At 36.6% G+C, this 17,753-nt stretch overlaps 1 protein-coding gene across 1 annotated transcript in view; it reads right to left on the bottom strand.

Annotated features, from left to right (window-relative positions):
- The window catches only part of LOC102883628 (collagen alpha-6(VI) chain), a 92,676-nt gene that overhangs the window by 43,600 nt on the left and 31,323 nt on the right, over positions 1-17,753 (bottom strand). Inside the window, exons 16-22 of the mRNA XM_006907292.1 lie at positions 17,615-17,668; positions 16,512-16,574; positions 13,524-13,589; positions 12,334-12,387; positions 4,846-4,881; positions 3,175-3,237; positions 1,474-1,536 (exon numbers count right to left, since the gene is read on the bottom strand). Coding sequence (XP_006907354.1) covers positions 1,474-1,536; positions 3,175-3,237; positions 4,846-4,881; positions 12,334-12,387; positions 13,524-13,589; positions 16,512-16,574; positions 17,615-17,668 — 399 coding nt within the window. The remainder of the gene's footprint in view (positions 1-1,473; positions 1,537-3,174; positions 3,238-4,845; positions 4,882-12,333; positions 12,388-13,523; positions 13,590-16,511; positions 16,575-17,614; positions 17,669-17,753) is intronic.

Raw genomic sequence — 17,753 nt, forward strand, 5'->3', positions numbered from 1 at the left:
TATGGCCAACCTTGCCAAGGCGTGATTAAAAGAGACCCACTCAGAAGTACACTACAGGATAAATGGAATAACTTATTGAAGCAACAGCCATTTGGATACAATTTTGGATTCTAGAACAAGGAAATTACCAAGCTCTTTGAATTTCAACACATCTATATCGCAATACTTTACATAAACATATGAGATAATCATTCAATATGTTTCCCTTGGCATTTACTGTTTTTTTTTTTAAATCCCAATTTGTGGTGCCAGTAAGCTTTTAATGATTCAAGGATGTGAATGCAAAATAGTTACTTTTCATCAATTTTGTCCTATCATGAAATGTTATAATTTTCATGCTTTTTGAAGGAGCATATTCATCAAAAATGGGAATATCCTCATGAGCAGTAATTAATATGCTTTAAAATACTGTGTCATGAGATATGTTTATGCAAATATCTTCTTAAATATTTTGATGAACACATTCACTTAAGTGTTGGACCACTGCCTAGTTTAACTAATGAACACAAACTAATAGATTCCCTTTATCCTGATGTTAGAGAAGAGCTTAAGTCTCAATTATGTCTCATCCATTCATTTACTAAATAATTCATTATATAAACATGAATTGAGCTTTACTGAATAGGAGCACTGTTGTTCTAGGCTCTTGGATATAATATAAGCAAGACAAAGTACTGGCCCTCATGTGACTTACAATATAGAAGAAGAGACAAAATCAGCTAAACAAATAAATATATACTATGATAGGTAGGCAAGGGCCATGTCATGTAGGGCTTTCCTATTCAAAATGTGGTCCAAGGAACAGCAGCATCAGCATCCCTTGGGAGCTCACTGAAAGTGTACAACATCAGGCCCACCCCAGACATACGGAATAGAATCTGCATTTGAACAAGTTCTGTAGGTGATTCTTATGCATTTTGAAGTTGGAGAATGCCGATGTGGGACAGTCATTCTCAACTCTGAGTGTATATATTAAAATCATCTGGGGAGGATTTAAAGTTATGGATAGTTTGCCTCACCTCCAGAGATTCTGATTCAGTGGACTGGGGAGGGTCCCAAGTGGTGGAGTGTTTTACAGTCTGCCCAGGTGGTTCTGAGGTGTAGCTAGGTTTAGGACCACTGAAATAGGTTGTATCTGGGTACATAGGAAGATCCTAAGGACTGAAATCAGGAGAGCGACATGACCCGATTTATGTAGAGGAAGAATCCTTAACCTCACAGTGATGTCTGAGAGGCTTGAGCTGCTGATGCAAAGAGGGCGAGACACCATCTCTGTATCGGACAGAAGGAAAGCCTGCTCAGCAAGGTAGGGGTTGGGATATGGTGTAGCCATATCGAACAATGACGTCAAACCTAAGCTACTTTGCTAGTTGATAGGCAGTAAATAATTGATCTTCAGGGACGAAACCACAAGAACATCCCTATGAAAGCCAAGATCAAAGCCAGATACAGTCACTTTCACTTATTACATACCTGGGGACCTCTACTTCCCAGACCTCCGTTTTCTCCTTTCACACCAGCCTCTCCTCTCGGGCCCTAGGTACAGAAAATTAAAGCATTACTTTCTCCCTAAAAGAGAACACTTGAATATTAAAATGGAAAGGCTAAGTCAGTAACATGGACAGAAATTGGAAAGAGAACGCCACTCATGCCTTTCGTCTGTCTTGATCGGTTGAGTTCACCCTCTGTGTGGGGAGACAAGGCTCTGATCTGACATTTAGGTGGTCGGACATTTCCAGTCAAAGTGAAGAACTACTGAGCAGGTGAATTTCTCCATGTCACTTTCTAATTATTCTCAGCATCTTTATACTCTGAATGCATATACTTCTTATGTTAAAAAGAAAATTATCCTTAATTGTATGTCTGGAACTAGAATATTTAAATGGACTTTCTATTCAAGGACCACACTGACAACTGGTCATAAAGTTATGGCATATGGTATGATAAAATTTGGATATATCTACTTCTGGAATATTATATTGCCTATGAACTGTGGCTTCCATATGTTATGCAGAGAAACCTTCATGCTGTATTTGGTATTTGCATCTCCTTTTAAATTATTTTATGAAAAAAGTAACAGTCTATAAAATGGAAGAAGGAATATTGAAGTAGTATTGCTTTATTAGCATAAAATAAAGGCAACCAATATATTGAAATGCTTCCCCACAACCTCAGTGGCAAATATTTCTCATTTGAAGGTAAGAAAAGTAAACTTTCCTCAGCTGGTAAGTAAGACAAAGAGAAGCAATCAAGCTAAAAAGAGTCCAAGATGCAGATCGTCTACAGCTCTGAAATCTTGGTAAAATGTGAACAAAGTTTCTTTTCTGATGTCTAAGGGTATTTTACCCAATTTCCATGCACCAAGCTGCCAACATAAAATAGTTACATAAGTGTTTTCTTTTGTTTTGTTTTAACTATGTGGAGTAAAACTTTGAAAAATGGCAGAACCATTGCTGGTCCTGCATTTATCAAACAGCAAAATTATTTCTCAAGATTTCAAAACTAAAAGTTTGTTTTAACGTTCTGTAGTCTGACTTTCTTTCATCACAGCCTTTTCTAGGACTTCCTTTCTCTTCTTGTTATTATTTTAGGCTACACTTTGTCCTTTCTGGCACAGGCTTTCTTTCCCTTCACGTGATCTGCGTGAGAGTCAGTCATGCCTTGTTCCTTGTAAAGGAAAAAGTGCTAGAGGCATCTCCCAGGAGAAGTGAGCTAGAAAGCACAGGCTGAGTGCCACACTACAGATCACCCTGAAGACTTTAGCTGTATTTGGAACAATCATTTCCTAGAGTAGAGCCAATTTTTGTTTTTTTTTTACATTGCAGGCATCCAGATATGTAACACTGAGCACGTACTGTGCTAAATTGACCAAAATTCCCAGTTTTGAGGCTCAACATTTTTCTTGGCTCAAGGTCTCCCTAGAATAATCTAGCTAGCCTGAACCCATTGTACAAGGACCACTACCTAGCGTGTTCATTCTCTTTTTCACCTCTTGACGGAACAAAACTTAGATAAAGGAGAAGAAATGCTGGTCAACATTGTGTTGCTTCCTTACTTTATTACCTGAAAACACTTTAAACAACTATAATTCTGCAAGAGAGGGGTGGGTGGGGGGATTCTATCAAGGCTTCATATTCTTTAAGTTCTCACATTGTAATTAGTTCTAATATGTACCTGAGGTCCTTTAAGTCCCAGTGAGCCTTCAAGTCCATCTGGGCCTGGGAGGCCTGTTATCCCCTGTAGTGAGAAAGAATTGACCTGTTAACACTGTTTCCTGTGAATTTTGTCTCCTTTCTGTGCAAGATAATATTTTTTTCAATCACAATGGCAGTGCCGGCTCTTTACAAAAAAAAATATGAAAAATAAAGGAAAATAAAAAGGAAGTAAAAATCTTCCATGATCTCATCAAATAAAAATAACCACAACTAATAAATATGTTGGCGTATTTGCTGTCAGACTTTATATAATATGCACGTGCACACACAGACACACGCACACACACACACTCAATTCCTTCTTTTCCTGTAACACTTAGAATATGCTTCATCTTACTTGGGCATTTGGCCTGAAAAAGCTCACAATTTATTTCACAAATCTCCATGCATCTTACATATTTGTTTTCAAATAGATTATCTATCTAGGGATCAACAGCTGAGCAGTCTCTTTGCATTGCTTTTGAACTCTACTACAGATAAGGATTCTAAGAAGAGTAAGAAAGAATTAAGGTTTAATTTAAGCAACTACTAGGATAGCCCAAATTTATGTCTCAGTTGTTACTCAGCTGGATATGATTAAGTGACCCTCACTGATGCCTTTTCCTAGAAATCGGAAAGAATTTTTTGACACTTCCTTTAAGATCATTTTACTTATTTCATGCCATTTTTCTAGATTTCATGTTTTGTTGTTGCTGTTGTTGTTGAAGCCTAACCTTGAAGTGTGTATATATGGGGTAAAGTCTGTGGATGGTAAACTTGTAGTCTTCGTCTATCTGAAAATATCTATTTTATTCACTCAATAGCTACATGTGAAATTCTAGATTAACAGCTATTTTCTCTCTGCACCTTCAAGATATTAATTTGTTTTACAGAATGTATTCTTATTGAACAGAAGTATGCTGCAATCTAATTTGGTATTCCTTTCACGGGGAAAACTGTCTTTTCTTTCTGATCATGCTTAGGATGTTTTAACATTCTAGAGTTTCGCCGTAATGTGATTAAGAATGCATTTATTATTTATCCTCATTTTATTTTTAATCTGAGGATGTGTTTCCTCAATTTTGAAAAATTCTGGGTCACAACTGTTCTTTCATAAATATTGTAGGTTTATGAGCACGTATAATGTATCACCAATATGTACAAAGGGGACGATGTGAAATGTGGTAAAGTTTACTTTTGAACAAAACATTCAGAACATTCCATTTATATTAGGGTTTTACTGAACTATCTTGGTTTAAAAGGGGTTTATCTAAATTGTAAATAAGGTTTCAGAGTTAATTGAGCAAAAATCTAACGGGTCACCCACTGGGTCACTAGAGTTTGTATGTGATATCCAAACAAAGTTTGATTTAACAATAATTGGGCCAAGTAATGTCTCTTATTAATTTTTATGGCTTTGATTAAACTTCTCAAATTTTCATTTTAAGATTTGCATTCTTGAAATTGTAGCCTAAAAGTTTTTTAACATTTTATTTTACAACCAATATCATAAATGAATGAATGAATGAATGAATGAATGAATGAATAAAAGAGCTTTAGGCCTGGAAGAGAATTTCCGGAGTCTTTATTCCACTTCTTTTATTGGACACAGAATATTTATCACTTGGAGTTATGAAAAAAATCATTATACCTGTGGGCCTGTATGTCCCCTTTGGCCATGAGTTGCCTAAAATAAAAGAAAAAGGTATATATCATTAACTCCAGGGGGAAAAAAAGCTTTTTGTATTTAAATTATTAATGGTCACCTTAAGGCACTGACATTAAAAAAAAGTTCCCACATGTTGCTTAAAACATAATTATCCACTGTACCATGAAAGTAAATTGCTGCCAACTTTGAACTTCTATCCTAAAGCAATAGGCAATTAAAATCATAGACAACTGAAATTATAGAGACTTATGAGAACAGATTGTGGTCAATCATCTGTCCTCCATTAATTGTTAGTAGAGCTGTTCATACAAGCTCCAAAACTGACTGATTCAAATTTTATTTCTTTTCATTTTTCCACAGTACTATCACGTAAGCCAGAAATCAGGAGTAGAGTGGCCAGTAGGCAGGAAGCCAGAGGAAAAACTGAGAGAACTGACTTCACAGACTTTATTATAGATTAATTTCAGAAGCTAAAGATAGCCAAACTAATTTTACCCCACCCCAAGAAAAGCCAAATATCTGTCAAAAAATGAATTATCCTAAGCATTCAAAAGTTATTCAATTCAGTATGTTAATAAAATATTCAATCAAAACAATGGCACTACCAATGAAGTAGATTTTTCCTACAAGTTCCACATGTAAGATTAGAGTCTTGTTATATTCCAGATAAATATCTCAGAGATCTGGAAATCAAGAGACAAAGACATTTTATTGTCTAACTTAGGATCTCTCGGTAAGGTCATAGCAACACTGATATCCAGGATTTGCAAAATTCAACAAATGTCAGATAACATCTTCTTGATGAACATTTATTTCAGATATTCCAGTCAAAATTCTAGGAGAGGCCAGCATTGTAGGCTTTAAATTCTGCTAATCATATTTCAGTCAAAATTTATTATCATCTAGGAAACGGACTGCATCTGGGAAAATGGTTGGAGGCCTGTTTCTTTAAAATCCTAATGAAACATTTTGAGAGCCTAAATCCTCTCTATAAGAGAGGAAAAGAAACTCTTTTCTACTCCTTTAGCACAGGGTTTATCTATTCTGAATCAGTTCATTTCAGTTTCATTCAGAAAAATACCCATACAGCGCACAGGATGGGAGCCATAGGAGTATAAAGATCACACACACACACACACACACTCACATAGTCCTTGATTTCAAGGGTCCCTCACTCTTTGGGTTTGAGGAAAGGAGATACTACAAATATTTACAAGGTGGTAAATGCCACAGGAAAGGGGAAAGAGAAAAATATAGCTTTTGAAGAAAGCAATATTTTCTAGTTGGTCAAATAGGAAATTATTCCTGGAGGAAGAGATTTTAAAGAGGATGGGTAGGAGTTTTATAGAGAGAAGATGTAAGAAGTAGTCTTTCTAAGCAGAGCCTACGGCCTAAGTGAGGAAGGAAAACAGGAAGTGTATTTGACAGTAGCAAGAGAGGAAAACAGGAAGTGTATTTGACAGTAGCAAGTCTAGGTCAAAGGTATGAGAAGAGTAGTATGGTTAGTAGGCTGAAAATACCAGACTGAGGGGTTCATACTCCATTGAGTAGAAACCATTGGGATTCTTGGAGCAGGAAATGTACATGGTCAGTCCTGGGCTTTGGGTGAATACATCTGGTTGTGGTAGGAACAACAGAAAGGAACCTTATATTTAGGCAAAATGAAGAGCTTCCTGTGTGATAAAAGATATGAAACAGGCCTTCACATCCAAAAATCTTTCTCTGGTTCACTGTCATAGTGTTTGAAACATCATCAATAAACATTTCTTCTCTCTTTAAGGTTTGACTTTGAAAGAATTTGACTGAAATGTTATCTTAACACATATTTATTGAGCTCCTGCTCCCCACGAGATACTTGTCTACCTTGTAGTGGGAAAAACCTGACTGCTGTCCCTAGGAAGACATTTATAAGGCTAATAGAGGAGACAGATCATAACCTACCATTCACACAAACAATGGAAACGTCTCCAGAAGTAGTCGCCTAGCAACTTCAATAACAGATTTTAGGGTTTAAACTCCCAATGAAAGTCATGAGTTTAGATACCTCGGGTACGTGTGAGAGAAAGAAAGGAAACGAGGAAATAGGGGAGACGATTTTTACAATTTTGCCTCAAATTTTCAAATATTTTAGATGGGGAAGATTAAATTCCTAAATGTCTTAATTGTTTTCTCAAAGGCTTACTTATCTGTGAAGGATGTAAATAGGCACAGCAAGAAAGAAAATCTTCCCAAAGAAGACCTGAAAGTAAGAACTCAGAAGAGAACTCAGTCCCTCGGTCCCCCATAACCTGGCTTTCTAGTTTAACAGGACCCACTTTCCTAGATAGGTATGAACTGATTTGGGACACAGAATCCCCAGGTAAAAAAAAAAAAGGAGGACATTCTTAATGGTAAAACATCCCATTAATACTGAATCTTAACAGCAAACTCACAATGATAAATGACTGCCCTCAGCACTCAATGCTGCCTCTAAAGCAGTGCCAAGAGAGATAAAAAAGGGCAAAGCATAACTAACAACCCTCTGGATTTAATAAAATTTAAGATCATGCTTTGGTTTGAGGCTACAATTGCTTCTCATTACCCGTGCACAAGAATCTATTCTAATTCTTCAAAAAGTTTGGCCCAAAAGAGCTAACTTCCCATTCCCATCCCCACGCCACCCCCAGCTCTGCGGCTTCCTCGCTCTGCTCCTTCTTCCTTCTCACCACTCAGTCAATCCATTACAGACTCTGGGCATAGCGCTCATTATCCCTACAGGTCTGTCCCCCTCTACAACAGGGGTTCTTAGCTGCAAGAGGGGGGTTTAGCACCTCCTCCCTTCCCTAGGAACATTTGGCAATGTCTGGAGACATTTTTTGTTACAAGTCAGGGGTGTTGCTGGCACTTAGTGGGTGGGTAGAGACCAAGGATGACACTAAACATCCTACACTGCACAAAACAGCTTCCTACGGCATAGAGTTATTCAGGCCAAATGTAATAGGAGGTTGAGACACCATGCTCTATAACGTGATTCTCAGTTCCTTGAGAGCAAAGGTTATGTCTTGAGTTTGTTGTAGCTCTAGTAGTAGAGTCGCTGGTACATTGTAGGTTTTCAATAAATGTTTGCCAAATGAATGAAGGTCAGATTTGGTCAACTGCTCATATTTCCCTGCATGCTATACCCTACTACTGGCCATCCACTAATCACTTATCACTTTAGCAGAATCTTGTTGCACTGAGGAGTCTTCAATGCTCATCAACTACCTACATTTTGGAGTCAGAGGTATAGATTTTCTTCTTTCTAAAAGCATAATAACTTTATCTGTATAAAAATGATACAGGTTGATTTTTAAATACTTGGATGCAGAAAATACACAGAATAAAAATTTTAAAGTCATCCCACATCCTCTATCTAAAAATAACTATCATTAACATTTGGTAATCATGATTCTTGACATCTTTTTATGCATATTTACAGAAGGAGCTTTAAACAGTGGTACCGTTGATTTTAAAGAGATCATGTTATTTGTGCTATTTTAAAATTAAAATATTACATCTAATTTTACTTGAATAGAAGGAAAAATAAAACTGAAAGAACTGGAAATGTCAGTTGGTAACATTTCTTGACAAAAAGAGATCTACATCCTAAAAGAAGAATTATCATGAAAAAAATTAGGTTAGAATATATTTGTAATACATATTTTAGCTTAAGATGATGTCTAGACATTGACTCTACAACGAAAGATGAGGACATAGTCCGTGGCACTTTCCCCACACCTTTTCCAACTTTCCTTTATCTCATATGATTTTTAGATCCTCCAATGTATAACATATACATTTTTTCTATAAGTACAATTTCTATAGTTTAGTCTTATTTCTATACTTAAATGAATTCAAATTTATTATCATAAATTTTTAAAGAAAGGATCACAGGGCTATATTGTCTGAGTTTTTGAAGGCTTGATCATGTTGATTACTTATATCCTTAAAGGACAACTTGGGCGGGTATCATCTTGGACCACCCTACTTTCCTCAGAACTTTCTAGCCATTCTACTGCTCCCTTTTGTCCCTGAATGTTATGAAGAAAGCTGAAGACAGAGTGAGTTGTCTATCTTTTCTGCTTAGAAATTCTCATGATTCTTTCTTTATATAATAAGTTTGGTAGCTTCACTAGGTTATGGCTCAGTATTGATATATTTGTACCAATTTTTTCTAAGTCAGAGTATGATTTTTCTATTTGTATATTTGAGCTTTTGCTTCAAAGTTATTTTATTACATTTCTGAATTTTTTTTTACATTACATTTGGTTTATTTTAATAATGCAAATTGTACATTTGTTGGCTCTCCATTGTCAATATTATTGTCTATCTCGATTATTGCTTTTGTGGCTTGATACAATATGTATGACCAAATTTTTCAGTCATACTTATTCTAATTTTTTTATTGTTTCTAATATATATTATATTCTATACTTTTTTCCTATTCCCATTGCTCTCCAAGCACTACCAACTTGCCTTCTTCACTTTCTATTGTCTTGTCAATTCTTTATACTTTTTATAGCAATCATGTTGTCTTAATTTTTTTGAGACTTCAGAGAACTATTTGCCGGAGTTGTTTTACCTTTTCCTTAAGCAGCTCCTCTTCCAGTGAGGGTTTATCTGCCCTGTGCTCAGGTAGTTTTCCTCTTTTCTTGAATTTTCTATCCATAAGTCTTGATTAGTAATTATCTGATTAATAATGACAATTATTAATCCCCTTTAATAGGGTCATCTATTTACTGAATAACTGAAATGGGATGTAGCTGCACTTGGGGCAGTAGCTCTGATATAGATACGTTGTCTCAAACATTTTCTCATCATGAATTATTTATTTTACTTATGGTTACTTCTCCCTTCAAATTCTGGCATTTAAGAGACTTGTGGAACTCACCCAAAGTCCCTCAAATCATAATTTCTCTGTGTTGTAATAGTCACTGCTAGTTCATCTGTCTTTGTAGCCTCCATGGCCTAGACTGCTAAGTTGGAGATATTAAAAATGAAATATTCTTCAGTTTCTCATTATTTCTGCTTCCTCTGCTAAACTGTATTTCTATTGGTGTATTCTCTGATCATCTCAAAATCTAGTGCCCCTGGGATTTGTTCCCCAGTGTTTTTTAGGACTATGGTAGCTACTTTTCGAAAAATCTGATCCCTAGCTTGAGATCTGAGGTGGCATGTATCAGCTCTCCAAAGCCTCCCTCATTAGGATCCAGATTTTAAAATATTTGGCAAATATTTGTCAAGTGAAGCTTTAAGTAGTGGTCTTTCTTTGTAAATCTATTTTAAATTTCTTTCGTTGTTTCTGGTGAGTTGCACAAAAGGGGAATGGTATAAAAACCACCTTGGCTTTGCAGTCTTTAGCTGGAAGTCCTACTTTTACTCCTGAATGACACTACTGAATCTATAGCCCAAGATGGGGCCATATATCTCAGGAGTTATGTGGTTTAAATAATACATGGTGTTGCTGTATTGGTCTCTAGAGAGACCGTAGCCTCTATAAAATAATTAAAGTATATCTCCCATGCCAGGATTTCTTGGATGACATTCTTTAAGTTCAAAATATTTTCCCAGGGTATGTAAGCCGGCTACACCCTTTTAGAAGGTGAAATGAATAGCAAATGTTATTTATCTTTAGATGCATTAAAAACAGCAGTAGTAAAGCACTTTCCCAGAAATTAAATTCTGCACAGCTTAAACATAATCTGTTTTTTATTTTTCATTTTCTTTTCCTTGCAAAGGAGTGTGTTCCAAGATACAAAAATATTTTCTGGATGGAGTATAACAGCTGGTTCTATGAACTTCTGCTTGGAAAATACAATGCATAATAAATGCAATATATTAAACTAGTTTTTATCTGTGCTCAATTTTAAAACATTATATACTTTGGGGGTGGGGAGATAGAGAAAGTTAGAGAAGGTTGGATAACTAAATAATGGAAAGAAAATGTTGCACAATGAGAAGAGGCAGGTCTAAGTTAGAACCCAATGCAGTCGTTTAAGTATATTTTATTAAAGTTATCTCTTCTTATAAGATTTTTCTTTTATGATCTCTGTGCTCTTCCAAGAAGTCAAGAACAGATTTTTTTTTAAAAAGTACTCATTGAAAAATTAACAAAACAAAAAAGATACCAAAACATACCATAAGCAAGTGATCTAATTTCACTCTCGGATATATGTATATTTTTATGCCTTAACATAGAACTACTATATGATCCAGCAATTCCACTTTTGGGTATTTATCTGAAGAAAACAAAAACACTAACTGAAACAAATATATGCACTGCCATGTTTATTGCAGCAACAGCCAAGACATGGAAGCAACCCAAGTGTGTACTGATGGATGGATTAAAAAATGTGGTATGTATACACAATAGAATATTAATCAGCCATAAAAAGGTAAATCTCGCCCTTTGCAACAACATAGATGGAACTTGAGGGCATTATGCTAAGTGAAATTAGGCAGAGAAAGGCAATTCCCATATGATCTCACTTATATGTAGAATCTTGAAGGGAAAAAAAAAAAGAAGAACTCATAGGTACCGAAAACAGATTTGCCAGAGGTGGGAGGTAGAGGGTAGGTAAAATGGGTAAGGGGAATCAAAAGGTACAAACTTCCAGTTATAACACAAATAAGTCATGGGATGTAATGTACAGCGTGGTGATTACAGTTAATAATACTGTATTGTATATTTGAAAGTTGCTAAGAGAGTAAATCTTGAAAGTTTTGATCACAAGAAAAAAATTTGTAACTATGTATGGTGATGGATGTTAACTAGACTTATTGTGGTGATCATTTTGCAACACATACACATATCCAATCATTACGCTGAACACCTAGAATTAATATATTATATGTCAATTATATTTCAATAAAATTTAAGTTTTTAAATTGACTACAAATAAAAACTAGTTTAATATATTGTATTTGTTATGCACTGTATTTGTTGAGCAGAAATTCATAGAACCAGCTATTATGCTCCATCAAAAAAAGATTTTTGTTTCTTAGAATACCCTCCTCTCTTTTGCAGGGCAGAAAAAATATGAAAGAAAAAAATGGAGAAAGAACTTATACCAGGACTCACTTTTCTAAGTACACAGTCACAGAATTTGGTAGAGGAATGGAATTTGGGCTTAAAATGACATCACTGGCGACCTCAGCCTAGTGAGTAGGATGGACTCTGACTACTCTTCCCTTAGTTGGCTTTTTTGTTCTCTTTGCCCAGCTCTTTTTCCTACTTGATAATTTCCCCTGCAGCCAGCACCTTTCAGCCTCAGCTTCATTTCAGGGGTTTTCCCAAGTCTTCTGCCAGCTCTGTTCTCACAGACATCCCAGGTCAGTTTCCCCAAAGTACTAAGCCCCAGCAGAACCATCCCACTCACTCCCCACAATCTGTCATTTCCATCACAATATAGGCTACCGGAGCAGTGGGTCTCCTTGTCTAGAAGAGCTTACTGTCATTCTTCTGGAGCCTGGTGTTCCAGGGGGACCTGGCGAGCCTCTTCTACCCTGTCAAATGAACAAACAGATGTGACAGTGATTACACAACATTGACACACTTCCCCAACATCAGCTTGTTTGTTCCAGGGAAGATGGATGAGTACACAGCAGCTAGAGAGTTATTCTTCCTTTGAATTCAGCATTACTTCCACTAGCCATAAATCACACATCTATGTGGGTAATAAGGAACTACAGGATAAAACGCTAATGATATGTTCATCTCCACTGTCTATCTTATGTCTAGGGTTGAAGTTAGAGTATTTAAATCAAACTATGCCCACTGTGTTGCCACAGAGTGGATAATTGAAGTATGCTACATGTCCAGCATAGCTACGACTGGTTTGGATTCCTATCTTTGGACTTCTTGCTTTCTTTGGCTAGCCTGTATAGATTAACACCCTAATGTAAATAAAATCTCACAATACCCACAAGTCTTCTCAGGATAAAAAAGGAGGGAATAATTATGAGTTTGTAATGAGACTTACATTTACAACTTAATAAAAGGGTAAGGAAAATTTCCTGAAGGTTTATGATGTGGCAGGGTCAGTCACTGAATTCCCATCATAGCCTTAAAAAATAGGCTATTTGTCCTATTTTGCAGATGAGAGAATCAAGGTTTACAGAAACTACCCCAAGGCCCCTGAGATGGTAAGGGACAAAGCATGAAACAGGACCTAGGTCTGTTCCCAGAGCAAGGTTCTTTCCACCAAATCAGACCTCTTCCCCAGGTGGAGTCACCAAGGGAATCTCTTCATCAAGAAAATCCAGAGATATACATTTTCCAGATAATACATTTTTTTAAATTCTGAAAAACAAGATTATCATATTCTGACTTGTGGAATTTCATGAGCTTAATCTCAGGAGACTTGCCTTGTGAGTGTGGGCTGTATAGATCTACCAGATCTTGTTTTTTTTTTTTTCCCATGTACTATAAATAATGTCTTTTCAGGGTACGTGTTCTCTGGATCCTGGGAAGGCCAATAGCTCTTTTGATAGTTCTATCAGTATATGGCTTTTCCTAAAAATAATTTTTTTGTATGGAATCCACTCTGATTCCAAATTCTTTATAGGTACTTCATATATGTACTTCACATCATTACAAGTTTATTTTCAAATGCCCAACTTCCAAACGCCCCCATAATTACTTGTCTTCCGCCTTCTCCTTTCAAACCCTTGGGTCCTTCTATGCTATTGTCAAATCCAGGAACTCCCTAAAAAATAGAAAATAAAAATTAATAGGTTTTGAACATTTCTCCTTAAAAATGTGACTTGTGTATAACACATTTAGTCACCCCTCCAAAAAAGTTGATAAGTCCAACCAACTGAAAGCAGAAATAGGTTAAGATTATAAATGGCTTACAAGAGTTTCCTTTTTCTCCTGTGCTTTGCAGAAGGGAGTGGAGACTCAAGGTGTGTGTGTGGGGGGAAATCTAGAGCTCACCATAGAAGGCATAACCAAGGAAAGTAAGGGTGACATGACTTGTGTTTATGACAACTCTGATCCTGGTCTGGAGGTACCCCTTCTGGCTACTGTCATCCTTTCTCTTAATCTTTTCTTTCTCAGGGCCTAGGCAACTTTATACTTGAAGGTTGGTAGATTTTGCTTTCCCATACCCTTTGGAAAAGGCAAATGTTGTAATGGGTTCTATCACAAGAACATAAGTACACTGAGCAGTGCTGAGGACTGCATCTGCTGCCCACTCCCATTTTTTCTCTCTTGGACGCCTGATTGCCTTCTTCCCCCATATGCTTACTCCTACTTTTCTGGTTTCCAGAAAATTCTAGAATCTTGCGTTTTTCTCAATATTCATACAAATGTTCCAGCAGGAACTCATTGAAAACAGGCACACATTGTGGGATACTATCCTCTGCAAGCCAAACTGAAAACTTTCAATCTTAGATAGTTAGGACCACAAACAGAGCAGTGTCGCCATGATGCTGGAACAATCAATAGAGCCAGTCTATTCAGTCAATGCTCCAATAAATTGAGTGGGGACAGCAATTATCCAGTCCTGCTGAGTGCCAGCTGCCAGGCTGTTTGGCTGACAGCAGCCCAGATTGCCTTCTTCAATCAATAACTCATTTGTGATCACCAACAGGGACATGTCGTTGTTCCAGGCACTCGGTAAGCTTTTAAACAAGTAGTTTCTACACTTACAAAGCTTATAGGCTAATAGGGTGAAAATAATGAGCTTAGAATTAATTTATAACTGATATTATTAAAACTTACGGGAAAAATTCTCTCTCACACATACCAAAGTCAAAGATTATTTTCTACATTTTCTGCTTTCCTCTAAAGTTTAAATATTTGTCTGTTATGTCCTCCAAGCAGGGTATACATAAATTACATTATTAGAGAATTACATTTTGGTGAGAAAGGCGTGTAAGGAAAAGAAGGTAATGTAAAGTCCAAAATTTTCTCCCACTGGATGTATAAACTTCTTATTGTGGTACAACTCTGAACTATTTGATTAAAGAGATGACATAAAAAAAAATCATATCCCAGCACATTCTACAAAATAGAACATCCCAATTTGCATCTGTTCAGTCTATGGTCTGGTCCAGTCTTTCAATTTCTATGCAACTACACAAAAAAAAAATCACTTAACACAAATTTGTAATTAAATATGAGCTCCTAATGATCCAGCAGGAACTCATTGAAAAGTTCGAAGATATTTCAGTCATCTATATATGATGGCCAACTTAAAGTTCAAGAACAGCTAAAACTAATTTATGGTCCTAGGATAGTAATCACCTTAGCGAGGACGGGTGGTGACTGGAGTAGACATGAGGGGAGTTCTGAGTGCTCTGTTGTCTAATGTTCTATCTCTGGATTGTGAGTGCACAGGTGTATTTACAGTCATCAAACTGTACATTTATAATTTGTGTATTTTTCTAATGTATGTTACAGTTCAAAAATAAGTTCTAGTCAAACAAAATGAAAACAGACTCATAGATACAGAGAACAAACTGGTAATTGCCAGATGGAAAGGGATTGTGGGTTGGGTGAAAAAGGTGAAGATATTAAGAAGTACAAATTGGTAGTTAGAAAACAGTCACGGGATGTGAAGCACAGCACAGGGAATATAGTCAACAATATCATAATAACTATGTATGGTGCCAAGTGGGTATAGAATAATTGGGGAATCACTTTGTAAATTATATAAATGTCTGACCCCTATGCTGTACACCTGAAACTAATATAAAATAATATTGAATGTCAATTGTAATTGGAAGCTAAAAAATTATAAATTAAAAAATTAAGTTCTGGGGATCTAAAGTATAGCATTGTAATGATAGACAACAATGCTATATAATATGCTTCAAAGCTGCTAAGAGCTAGATCTTAAATGTTCTCACCACAAAAATGATAACTATGTGCCATGATAGAGGAGTTAGCTAACACTCTGGTGGTAATCATATTGCAATGCCTACGTGTATGAAATCAATGCCTTGTACACTTTAAATTTATACTATGTTATATATCAATTACATCTCAATAAAAAGTTTAATAAACATTTAAAAACAAACCTAAATCCTAATTCACTAAGATTCTAGAATTTCCTAATGTGTAGGCATGGTGATAAAAGCCTTAACTAATGTTCCATTGGACTTGGTGTATCCCTTATGTCAGTATGGGTCATACCTTTTTTTGGCATAGGTGATGCCTACTAACTGATTGTATCCCTGTGAGAGCAGGCACATAGGTTTTGTGTCATTGGTTTTGCCTACTATAATCTTAGTCAGCTTAGAGCCAAGGAAATGAAGCTAATATTCTCAACTGAGAAAGAATCTTGGAGAACAGAAAAGAAAAGATGGCTTGGTTTCCTCTATTCTGTTCATGGTACTCAGAGAAAGACAAGGAAGTAGACTGGAATTCTTTCACAGCTCTGTAGCACAAGGACAATTCCGAATCTGTATTCTCAACAAAAACACATGCAAATGATGTGCAAGGGCTTCTCACTGTCCATACTCACACTGTGTGTGATGAAGCTCTAACATAAGGGATCTGCTTTTAAAATTCTACAATTGTGCCTGCGATGATTTAAACTCAGGCTTGCTGTTGTAGTACCGTAAAGTAAGGATGACAAATCCTGATGTTAGTTCACAGCCCGCACAGCCCCGGTACTTACAGGATCTCCTCGCAGGCCCTTTGCTCCACGGTCACCAGAAATCCCTCTCTTTCCTGGGCTTCCCTAAAGTTAATAAAAATCAGAAGAAGGACAAGACAAGAATAGTCATTAATAGAAACGAAGAGCTTATCTTCCCCCTGATTTGAATAACTATTTTTCTCTAAAATTATTTTTAAACTGGAAAGAGGAACAACCAAAAAATAGTTTCAGGCATCATATGAATAATTTAAGAGTGACCTCAATTATTTGCCACAGTGGTGAATCCTGTGTTCCAGACACATTTATCATCTTATTTACTTTTTTTTTTTTTTACAACTACTTTATAAACCAGGTATTGTTTATTATCTTTCTTTTAGTGAGGCAGCTGAGAGTCAGAGAGATTATCCATTTTCCCCAAGGTGGTTGCATCAGCTAAAAAGTGGATTTCTGACTCAACTGTTCACACCCTAAAGACAGATAAAGTAGATGATGGAAGTATGGCTGCTGTTGGTATTTGCTCTAGATGGGAATGAGTGGCACATAGTTCCACTGTGCTGCTGTGTACCACAGACTCTTAATACCTTGTGGCTGTTCTTAGTTGGTAGCTGTTTTTCATTAATGACCCCAGTTCTTCACTCCTATCTGTGTCTAACTCTGCAATGCCTTCCAACTGTGGCGGGGCAAGATTCCCTATCCTTGAGTTTGGCCATGACCTGACTTGGCCAACAGAAAAAAATAGAAATGTCACTGTGAGAATTCCAAGCCTGGGCTCCAACAGGCCTTGAGAGACCTTATGCGTTTCTACTTCCTCTCGCGTGCTTCTGTCATGAAAGGTCATGGCCAGGCAGCTCTCTCGTCCCAGGAGGAGAAAAAGAGACATGTAGAACAAAGCACCCATTTGACTTATAGATACATGAGCCAAGGTTAGTCATGCTCAGCCTAGATCAGCTGAACCTCTCAGACACATAAGAAATAAAAGTTTATGAGATTGAGGTTTTGCAATTGTCACAAAGCAATTTTGAGGCACTAGCTGACTGATACACCTAGGACAGCTCTTCTACTCTATTAATCACATCTTTAACTCTGAGTACAGTTTTCATGTTGTCCCTTTATTGAATCCCTACCTGAGATCCTTCATCACCCTTTTCTCCTTTTCTTCCAGGAAGACCACTGTCACCCTAAAAAACAAAAGAATAAACTCAAATTTCCATTTTCTTAATGAGAAAATGCTCATAAGGGTCTTAAGTCACCAAGAGAAGGCTC

This window comes from Pteropus alecto, unplaced genomic scaffold (assembly GCF_000325575.1).
Source record: "Pteropus alecto unplaced genomic scaffold, ASM32557v1 scaffold92, whole genome shotgun sequence".
Lineage (NCBI taxonomy): Eukaryota > Metazoa > Chordata > Mammalia > Chiroptera > Pteropodidae > Pteropus > Pteropus alecto.